Source organism: Centrocercus urophasianus, unplaced genomic scaffold (genome assembly GCF_019232065.1).
Source record: "Centrocercus urophasianus isolate 14NV4802_14NV808 unplaced genomic scaffold, USGS_Curo_1.0 seq_10, whole genome shotgun sequence".
NCBI lineage: Eukaryota > Metazoa > Chordata > Aves > Galliformes > Phasianidae > Centrocercus > Centrocercus urophasianus.
The window spans coordinates 12753534-12765102 of NW_024884142.1; the positions used below are offsets into that span (position 1 = coordinate 12753534).

Here is an 11569-nt window from a genome sequence, read left to right on the forward strand (position 1 = left end):
CCACTTAAAGGCGCACCCGCCATTTTCCCGCCCCATAAGGCACCTCCTTTCCAAGCGGCGAGGTAGAGATCCAGCCGCTGTGGGTTCTCGCGAGAAGATGGTCTCGCTGGCTATTTGGGTGTCTTCTCGCGAGACTTGGGCTGTGCTGAGGCGGAGTGTCCCCGTCGCCATGGAGCAGCCGCTGAACGGTCCTCCGGGGCTGTCTACCATCCTAGCGGTGAGGAGCCGTCTGTGGGAGGGAAGGGGAAAAGGCACCGATCCGTGCGTGTAACGGGAGCCTCCCTTTCCGTTGGGGGAGGACTGCTCGCGCTGGGTGCTCCGTCACGCAGGTGAGCGCGCTCCGTGACAGAGCTGGGTTTTGGTTGCGGTATGGGAGGCGGCAGGGCGCTCGTCACGGCCGGGCTCGCGTCTCACCTGGTCGCCGCGTCTCCTTTCTCTTTCTCCACAGAAGACGGACTGGGCCGAGCCCTGGCTGCTGGGGCTGGCGGGTTTCCACGTCCTGTGTTTTCTCCTGACCTGCTTCTCTTTTCAGCACTACCGGGTGCAAATAGGGCACTTTCTGTGCATGGGTGAGTAGCGCATCCGTGCTTCTGTGAACTCCTTAGGGATGGTCTTCTTGTTTAACAAAGAGATTTGCAACTCATAAAGTGATCGCAAAGTATTTATCTTGTGGTAACGTGTGTGTCTGGACATTATGTACTTAAGTGTTTCAGAACAGCTATAAGCTACAGATACTTAGCTTATGAGACTGCATAAAGTAGAGAGTTGAAACTTTTTTTGTACTGATAGGCAAAGTATAGATAGGTTTTTGCGTGGTTAGTGCTGTGGTGTTACACAGCAGGCCAGAAAACTGTTGTTGCACTGGAGAAGTGGACAAGAAGTTGAAAAACAGACAGAAGTGGTTTCGTGCTCTGCAGTAGTTAATGCTGCGGTTTGGTCAATGCAGCTTTCAAATGGATTCATTTCATTTCATTCAAATGGAACAGGGTTACTGTAAGCCCTGCTGCCAGCTTTGACAGTGGTGTGACAGAGCAAGACTTTACAGAGGCCATTTTTTAAATTAAATTTCAGTCTGGAGAAGAGGAGGCTTAGGGGAGACATTATTGCTCTCTATCACTACCTGAAGGAAGGCTGTAGTGAGCTGGAGGTTGGCCTCTTCTTTCATGTAACTGGTCATAGGACTAGAGGGAATGGCTTCAAGCTGCACCAGGAGAGATTCAAGCTGGACATTAGGAAATACTACTTTTCTGAAAGAGTGGTCAGGCAGTGGAATGGGCTGCCCAGGGAGGTGGTGGAGTCACCAACCCTGGAAGTGTTCAAGGAGTATTTGGATTTTGTGTTGAGGGACGTGGTTTAGTGAGAGCTAGTGGTGATAGGTGGATGGTTGGGCTGGATGATCTTGATATGATATATCTTGAAATGATACATTTTGTGATTCCATTGCTTTCCTGCTAAACCTGTGATTGCACTGGATTGTTTTACTGTTTTGGTATCTTTACACTGCATGTACTTGTTGGGTAAGAATATATTAGCTTTTGTCTCGCTGCATCAGAATATTCTGCTGTGCACCTGTTGAAAATCTGCTAGTATTTTAAGATTCAGACCATGCAGTACAGGAAAGGTTCGGTGTAACTTCATGAATGCACTTTAAGTGCTTGCTATATAAATTAGAATACTGATCCTTGAGACAAAAGTGTGTACTAGAGAATGATATCACACAAATGTGCAGAAGATCTTCCTTATGGTAAAGGTGACAGAGCACTGGAACAGTTTGGAACAGTTTGCCTAGAGAGGTGGTGGAGTCTCCTTCTATGGAGATATTCAAGACCTATCTGGATGCCTACCTGTGTGACCTATTGTAGGGTACCTGCAGGGGGTTTGGACTCGATGATCTCTTGAGGTCCCTTCCAACCCCCATGATTCTTTGATATCTGAATTCCATACCAGTTATAGGGAAGCTCTGACATTTCTTTTTACAGACGTAACTTAAAAGCAGTCACAGAAAAGATTGTTGAAAAAACTTGTTTTTTTTTTTTTTTAATTGATAATTCATTACCTGAGCTCTTGTAAGCTTAGATAAGTAAGATTTTGTTGTTTTTTTTTTTTTTTGGTCTATAACGTGTTTCTTTTTTTCACTACTTGTTAGTAATTATATGGGATGTTAATTCAGATCTGCTTTTGTTCAATTAAATAGTGAATGTGTAGTTTTAGCTTCTACATATCAACAAATTGTACTGTACGGTATATATATATCTCTCATACGTAATGCAGAACTGATGGCAGATTGTTTTCAAAGAGATATTGAGTCTAATGCTTTTTTTTCTTTTTTGTAGTGTGTTTAGTGTACTGTGCTGAATATATAAATGAATTAGCAGCCATGAACTGGAGGTAAATGTTTTCAATTTCACATTTAAAAGCATGTTCTTCTAAAATGTTTTTTTCGTACCATTCCCCAGAAAGCCTTTAACCTAAAAGAAAGCCACTTAGCAGTAGAATGGGATGGCAGGGAGTGTGTTGCATGGATACAAAAGTTTTGAGAAAGCCAGAATGGTACAGGTAAAATGGAAATGTGATGTGAGCTTTGGGTTTTTTTCTTGGTTGAGTGTGTGGTGATGGGTTGTTTGTTTGGTTTTGGTAGCTGTGAGTTTAACAAGCTGAAGTTAAGAACTACTTCTCAAAAACATTGGTGCTATTTTATGTGTTTGTCTATGTATATAAAAGTCATTAAAATTTCCCTTTTTACTAAACCTGTGTTTCAGACGTAAATCAGCGGCTTATTTTCGTAAGAATTGAAACGACATTTACCCAATGTAGCTGAAAATTATATGGTTAGCAATGAAGTTTATCTACAGAAGTACTGTAAATCTGTGCTTCACTTACCTAAATTACAACCTCACTACATTTAGTAACCACTTAGTTACCTCTTCTAATATGAATAATTAAAATGAATATCTAAGAAAGTAATTTAAAAGACTTCAGAATAAGCATGACTTCTGAGGCACAAATATACCTTCCTGTTTATATAGTCACAGTATGTTACTTTATCTGTGGTTGTTATACGGGGTCTTGAGCCTTAAAGAAACCTTATACAGTCTCTTTCTTCAAGCTTCATACAGTAGAATGCAGGCATATGTTTGGGGATCCCAAGAAGTAGGATTGTCTGTATGTTATCCATGTTGAATAGTTATTGTGAAGGTATAATGTTCTGTGAATCCTGCTGAACAAAGATTTATCTATTTTTTTCTTCTTTCAGGCTGTTTTCTAAATATCAGTACTTCGATTCAAGAGGAATGTTTATTTCACTTGTATTTTCAGCACCTCTGCTGGTGAATACTATCATAATTGTGGTGAGTATTTATATGAATACATCTTAAGATGGTAATTGAATGTATATGAATGGATTTAAATGTAATGATTTACTTATTTTTCAGGTCAACTGGGTTTACAGAACTTTAAATGTAATGACTGAACTGAAGGCGCTACAGCAGAGAATTAAAGCAGAAAAAGATAAGAAGAAGTGAAAGTGTCCAATACTTTCCATTTTTAATTTTCATAATACTTGTCCAGATAATCAGTCCTTCTGTATGTTTATCCAGAAGCAGCAATTTTTTGTCTGATATCTGGGACTTTGCAACTTATGGCTATGGACAGTGAGGAAAAAAGTACCCATAGTACATCTGATCTTCTTAAACTGAGAAAACTAGGCTCACCAGGTCTTTGTATACTTCAGTGCGAGCTAATTTTTCACCATGACCAAGTCTGCTAATAGCATTGAGAAAGAACCTTCCAGTTTCCATTTGCCTGTATCTTTTTTTTTTTTTTTTTTTTTTCCCGCACAAAAGCTATGTTGAGTTGCCTTTATCAAGTAGCCAGTCTTCTGTTAACTTATGCCAATGGGAGCTATGTTGTGAATTCAAGTAAATGGAAGAACTGCATTCAGAATACCTCAGGAATCCATGCTTCTGTGAAGCGTTTCACTTCTTTATAAATCACGTTTCATACTTCCTTTGTGTATTGTCAGTGGATAGTTCTGATACAGTAGCATTTTATAAATCAAAATATCCACAGTATCTTAAGTTAATTTGAATTTTTAAAATCTTTCTGTATCTCATACAAGACTTCACCGAATCAGTAATTTTCATTTTATTTGTGTAAGTAATTCAAATCATGATTTTAATTCTGTGTATAAATACCATTTCTTAAAACTGGGCGAAATTTTGATAATCTTTCCCTTATTTGAAGAAAATAGTGGAAGAGGAAAAACATTAAAATATTCTACATTATTTTGTTCATAATTTTTTGCAGATTTTTTACACTTGACTTTTTTTAATAAATTACTGAAATGGAACAAAAAAGACTGATTAAAAAGGAAGAAAATTTCAGTTCTGCTCGGAGTAACTGGTTTTTTTTTTTGCATCTAGGAAAACGGAAGCAGGAAGGTATAAAAGAGGGGGAATTAATATAGTAGAAGAGAGCCCATATATTTTTACTGAAGGCTTTGTGCGAAGACCTACGCTCTTGTCTAAAATGATAGAATCACAGAATGGTTTGTGTTGGAAGAGACCTTTAAGATCATCTAGTACCAACCCCCTGCTATAGGCAGGAACACCTCCCACTCAACCACTTTGCTTGAAGCCCCATCCAGCCTGGTCTTGAATGCTTCCACAACCTCACTGGGCAACCTGTTCTGGAGTCTCACCACCCTCACAGTAAAGAGTTTCTTCCAAATATCTCGTCTAAATCTAACCTCTTCTAGTTTAAAACCGTTTTCCCTCATCCTGTCACTACTTGCCCTTGTAAAAAATCCCTCCCTAGCTTTCCTGTAGGCCCTTTTTAAGTACTGGAAGGCTGCTATAATGTCTCCTCAGAGCCTTCTCTAGACTGAAAAGCCCCAGTTCTCTCAGCCTATCCTTTTAAGGGAGGTGCTCCAGCCTTCTCATTATCTTTGTGGCCCTCCTTTGGAGCTGCTCCAACAGCTTGAAGTCCTTGTGTTGGGGACCCCAGAACTGGACACAGTATTCCTGGTTTCATGAAAGCAGAACAAAGAGGCAGAGTTACCTCCCTCAACCTGCTGGTCATGCTTCTTTTGATGCAACCCAGGTTGCAGTTGGCCTTCTGGGCTGCAAGCGCACATTACTAGCTCGTGTTGAATCTTTATCAACCATCACCCCCTACTCCTCAGGGCTGCTTTCAAGCCATTCTCCGCCCAACCTGTTTTTGTGCTTGGGATTGCCCTGATTCAGGTTCAGGACCTTGCAGTTGGCCTTGTTGAACTTCCATGAGGTTGACGTGGGCCCAACTCTCAACCCTGGGTGCTATCCCTTCCTTCTCACATGTCAGCTGCACCACTCAGCTTGGTGTGGTCTGCAAACTTGCTGAGGGTGCACTCTATCCCATGTCATTGTAGCATTGTACAATGTACTATGTCAGTTTCAATTAAGAGATAGGAAGGATGTCCTACAAAATTGACCTTAGGGAAATATGAAGAGTGGTTGAGTATGTAAGGTTAGATGGCCAAAACAGAATACTAGTAAGGTTTTAACCTTGCCTGTTTTTGTGAAATTAATTTTAAAACCTTGAATAGTTCTGACAGCCATGGAATTATTGGTAAGCATGAAGATAATCAGGTGCATATATACTCATGTTTTGTAAGCATTCCAGTTTGGGGAGAGTGAAGTGCTCCAGAGGGTTTCACAGCATTGTGGGAAAGCAGTGCACTGTTAGACTGGGATTAAATTCCTTAGCCTTTTCTATGGAGTAACTTAGCACGGCCTTACATCAAGCATTTCAGACTACTTGGATATTTATATGTGGGCATATAAAAATGGGACAAAAAAGCCACCACTACTTTGAAAGAGTGAAAAGAATCCTTCCAGATGGATGTAAGATAGGATATGGCACCTGTTTTTAAAACCAAAGAACAAGATTGATTTTATGTAGAAGGATATGGTCCTCCTTGCCTGATTTGGAAACGTTAATTTTATTCTTACAGTTTAATGGGGCTCGGTATAGAATTTTCTACATGGACCTAAGCTTAACCACACAAACATGTTGACCTCCCTCCTGTGAGCTGTTCCTCAGCAGTACTAATGCACAGTTGTTTCAGTGTTGTGTCTACTGGTTGCAACTTGGCATATAGTAGGGGTGTTGAAACTAGATGGTCATTATGGTCATTTTCAACCTAGGCCATTCTATGATTCTATGATGGCTCTATGTATTTAAAGCTTTTATACCCTGTCGTACATGAGATACCACCAGATACCAGTAGCTTTTGCTTTGGTGTCATTTATGAATGAGATTCATAGTAATTCACATAGTTCAGAAGAGAAGCCTGTTCTCTAAGCAAATCTCTTGCAGTAGAAAACAAAATGTACTTTGTTTAGTACATCCAAGGCAGATTTTTCCCAAATATTTCAGTATTTTGTCCTTTTCCTTGGGTTTGAGATGGGAAAAGTGAAAATGCCTTTTTCTAAATCTGTGAATCAGATGGGCAATCAGGACTGTCTTTCCTAGTGTAATAGGCTATATAACAGAAAGCAGTATTGCTAAATTTTCTGTTAATCTAGCTTGGCACGGAATTTATGGACACAAGAAATTCTCCGCACCTTAGGGGGTTCCAAGTGAAATTAAAAAAAAAAAGTCTGCTTGCCAAAGTTCTCTTTCCTCTTATCCTCGGTGTAATTGACCTTTCAGGCAGTGTTTAATTTCATGTTGTGATAACAGTAGTTATATTGCCACTTAATATAAGATCTGAGGGCACCTCAGTCCTTTAACAGGTAAAGTGAGCCCTGCAGTTTGAGTATCAGGGACTTAATTTGTAATTAGCAAGTAAAAATCCATTGTGACTGAATATCATCTGTTGTTTCTGATCCCGCTGACTTAATGCAATAGCTCATAGGCAGATAATACTTAGAATTTGAAGTACCATCATAGCGGGTGTTATTTAGTACTCTAGGAGTACTGCTGAGTGAGAATATAAACAGATTCCAAAATTTCACTGATATTCTTGAATAGCGAACATTTCAAAATAGACACTTCACCATGGTTATAAATTTGACTTCAAGCCTTCCTTGACTACCCAAACTGTAAGTAAATTATGCTACGAATATTGAATTGACACAAATTAAATTGCTACAGAATGCAAATGTATGTAAATTTTGTTTTGTTCCAGGGAGATCGTTACAGTTCTCGAAGCTTGCCACTAGATGTCATTGTTTTCACATGCAGCAGCGTACTTAGAGATTTCCCAGAGTCGGTTCTGGGCGCTTTTTTACATTGGCTTCAAAAATTCTATCTGCATCATTTTGAAATAGCCATGAAGGGTTGCACTGTAGAAGACTACTGCATGCACAGATTGTCTGAGATCTCCAGTTACTTGCAAATATTTATTCTTGTTTTTTTTTTAAACTAAAAAGTGATTTTTTAGTAGCATTGATGAGAAGCATATATTCTTCCAGAGTCAGGACTGTGTTTTGGTGAGTGCTTTAAAGCTTCACAATTAGGCATGGAAATAATTATCCCTTCTCACTCACACTACTTAAATTTACTTATGGAGGCGTTCAATTAAAAAAGTGTAATAACTAAAACAAATACGTTTTTGTGTGAAGATGCAGGAATGCTGACTGAAACAGTCTAAATGTAGTGTAAACTGACAGCTATTTCTTTGTGATTACCTTTACATAATTCACCATTACCAAATCAGTATGTTAAATATGCGTTTATACTCATCATAAATGAGGTTCTCAATATCAGAAGTCAATTCAGTCTTTCTACACATCATGGCAAGCAGTTCTTAGTGGTGTCAGATGTTTGATGACTTTTTTTTTATAAGCTGTACATGCAGTGTTCTCTGCATGACATTACTGTTTATTTACTCTTTTAATTCACATGAGCTTCCATTTCCATTCACTCCTTCTTTCAACTTTCGTTTCAATTTACCTCAGTTCCTTCCCAAAATTTACATACATTTGCACGCACTCTGAGAATCACAGAATCACAGAATTGGAGGGGTTGGAAGGGACCTCCAGAGATCATCAAGTCCAACCCCCAAAGAAGAAGATGAGGGTTGCGATGTGTAAGCCTCATAATTCAAAACTGAATTGCTTTAATGGGCCTCTGGTTCTGTAATCTGCCTTCTGGTCCATTCCTCAGCAGTGTATCTGCACTCATGCAGCAGTTTTTCTGCAAACCTGCAGAAGCATACTGGATGGGAAATAACTTACAGGACTTGAGAGGAAGATTTCCTGATTTCCTGTGTTTACATGTATTGCTTCATTTAAATAGGAACTATAGAAACTTTTCTTCTATACGTTCACAGACGCAATGAAGCTGACAAAAAAAAAAAAACAACCAACAAGTAAGTTCCAAGTGCAATTTATAACACACTTGTTAATCAAGCCCTGAATGAAAAATAAATAAATAAATAAATAAATCTTGTATACCTTTTGTGCTTTTGAGTCCAGCAAGGACCTGGGTTTTCTCAAGGGCCTGGGGTCATACAACCTGAAGTCACATATAGAGAGATCTACAAGGCACTGAGTCATTTCCTGTATTGCAGGAGTCACAACTTTGAAATCATAGTCTTCACTTGGATTTTGAGATTAATAAGAGAATCAGTTTCTGATAGCCACCTTTGAGAACATGTGATGTGAGAAATTTGTGCTCAACAGAAGTATCACAAAACTCAGGGAATGGACATACCAAATCATACACGTCACTGGTTCACCAATAAAGTTCTTGTTCGTTTTTTTTCCTAGCAGAATCCATGGAACGGAGTATTTGGTTGTTTAAATACATTTGATCCACTTCAAAGTTGTAAAATCAATTTAGAAAGAGTTTTAATGACTTTAATTTGTTGGATTTTAGATTATTGCTGTTGAGATCTTTTTTTAAAGTAACTGCAATCTATTTTTCTTTTGAAATTACATGGTCAATGGAAATAAAACAGTCCCATTTGATCTATTGTTTCAATTGCCCTAAATCCTAAATTAGTCTAATCCTTCTACTGTAATTATAAAGAAGTCAGGACATAGAACAGTCCTTTGATTGACAAAACCTAATTTATATTAAAAAAATCAATTAGTAAATAAAACGTGTGCTGAGTTTTCTGCTTACCATATGTTTCAGGCAAAACAAATTTAAAATAAAAACTGCCCGCATGGATTTATACATCAGGGAACTATGATAATTGTCATGTTATGTGATTTTCATATAAATATTGAATGTTTTTTTCATAATCTGATTTATCAATAGTAGCTTACTATTATAAAATAATTTGAAAATGTATAGAAAGCATAGCTTTGTAAAAAATTAACAAATTCCCTAAGCTATTAACTTGTATAACGATTATTAAAAGTTTTGCAGTATTTATATTTGAATGAAATATTTTGGAGAGATTGATTCATACATCTGTTTCAGAAAAGAGAAACGCTCTTCATCAAGCTGTCAAGGAACTTATGGAATTTATTATTTTCAACACTTACACATTAAGAGAAATCATCCAGGAGACTCTGAAACCACAGTGTTGATATTTTAAGTACAGTGAAATACACCAGACTCTTTCAGATATTTTTATAGCATGAGCTAGAAAGTTGAATCAATATGAATTAAAGTAATTAAGTATGAATTAAATATATTGAATAGTAAAACTAATAAACCTAAAGACAACATAGCATGTCTGTATAACGATTGGAGAACATAAACTAAATGTTGTATAAATAAAAAAATACAGAAAAATAGAGATATAAATGCACTTTTTAAACTTACTGCTTATTTACTGCTTGTACACATTAATATCCTTCAGTCTAATTCCAAACTGTAATATTTTAAAATTTTGCTAAGAATCCTTTGAACTGAAAGATTGAGGCTTTATTAACTCTCTTAAAAAAAGTCTTGTTGGAAATTTAACAGAAAATGCTGAATGCAAATGTTGGATAAAAGTTTGTTGTGGTGGGGGGCATGTTTTTTTGTTTTGTAAATTGCATTTTTTATTGCCTCTACCTAATAGATTACAGGTTAAAAAGAACTAGTCAGAATATTGCATACAATCAAGCAGTATCAAAGCTCTCTGTATGTATGCCTATAGTCAGATCTACTTAGACAGATACATATTAATTCAACACTAATTAGCAACAGCCCTGCCACTGTCATTGGTGATATTCATTAACTCCGTTCTCATAGGAGATACCCTTACAGACTTGTCATTGCATTTAAATTTAACCCAAGTGTGATAAACTATACCTGTATTAACTTATCCAAAAAAGATAATGCACCTTACTGCATAGATAATTGGCAGTATTATATATGAGCTATAGAGCAATCAGTTTTTATTGTTTTATTGTTGTCCTTAGAGGGCTTTATTCCATGCAGTTTTACTGGGAAATAGGCTGATTTGACATTTTAACATATTCTGACATCTACTGTAATTTAATTTAGGCCCTACATTAATTCTGTTTACGTGGTTTTAACTGTGTGCAGAACCTTCCAAGCTGGTTAAAAGGTCCGATGACGTAGATTTAGGATTGTGAGATGGAATAGGGTGTTTACAAAGCCAATTCTCAGTTCCCAAATTTCAAAAGCATGAGGAATGGTCCAGAGGCAAAATGACTGAATCATGATTTAATCGTGTCTCATCATTTTCTGAATGCTTACCTGTCCATCTAGAGCATTTGTGTGTAAATCACAGCATTGCAGTGCAGCTTTTTCTCTTTAGCAAGTTAATGTATTTAAAGACGTGGGAGCAGGATGGTCTCCAAACATAGTAAGAAGGGCCCCTCTTTTATATTCCAGGGGATTAAGGTTGGACTTCAATAGGAGTAACTCTAGCAGCAAAGGACCACAAACATGTTTGGTATTAAAGAGAAAAATACGGATGTGGAAAACTACTTGTATCAGCATACTTACTCTTGATGTCTAGAAAGAAGCATTTTAAAGGCCAAAGTGAGGGTGCCATGCTAATGGAGATGTAAAAGACCTGGAAGAGCAATTGCAATTTCATGGCTGGTACCCTTAGGATCTGCTGCATGCAACAAACTGGAAGGGATCTGGAATGGAATTGGAAATAAGGTGCACACATAGATACAAATATGAGTGAAATGAGGTGTTAAAGTCAGATGTGGCTTTGTTTGTTAGAGTACTGAAAAAGAAAACACTAATATTTTGAAGGAAAAAGGAAGAAGATGAAGAATAAGCAGAAGAAAACTTAAGATGGATGTTTTGGGACAACTGGGGGAAATAGGAGATTTGTTTGGACAAGGAAAGGAGAAGACAGTTATATTAGGGAAAAGCTAAAGGGATTAAAAAGTAAAAAAGAAACATTCCTTGCAGGCTTTCTGGGAAGAAGTTTGCAGATTCTTGTGGATTAAAGATTCTCCATGAGGGCTCTTGAGAGAAGGTACAAGATTATATTCACATAAACTGGAAGCTCCACTAACGCATCAGAATGTGGGAATGGAAATTATCTTTCAAAAGTATAGATAGGTTTGTGTTGAGAGCCATTTAACCTCGTACTCTGCCTCCAGCTCTCTGATGAACGCAGAGATTGACAACAAAATGCTCATACTTATTCATT

General features: G+C 37.7%; 1 protein-coding gene and 1 long non-coding RNA gene across 4 annotated transcripts in view; one reads left to right on the forward strand and one right to left on the reverse strand.

Moving 5' to 3' along the window:
* The window catches only part of LOC122163238, an 8640-nt gene extending 8505 nt beyond the window's left edge, over positions 1–135 (reverse strand). Inside the window, exon 1 of one of the 3 annotated variants that reach the window (XR_006169858.1) lies at positions 44–135. This is a non-coding gene — a long non-coding RNA (uncharacterized LOC122163238). The remainder of the gene's footprint in view (positions 1–43) is intronic. The other 2 variants (XR_006169863.1, XR_006169856.1) reach the window with 2 other exon arrangements.
* Position 136: 1 nt separating this feature from the next.
* Positions 137–4295, forward strand: TMEM18 (transmembrane protein 18; the record flags this gene model as incomplete). Its single annotated transcript, XM_042822602.1, has 5 exons — positions 137–217; positions 449–569; positions 2334–2388; positions 3254–3347; positions 3432–4295. Coding segments are annotated over 5 exons (441 nt in total), but the record flags the coding sequence as incomplete, so codon positions are not given.
* Positions 4296–11569: the final 7274 nt, after the last annotated feature.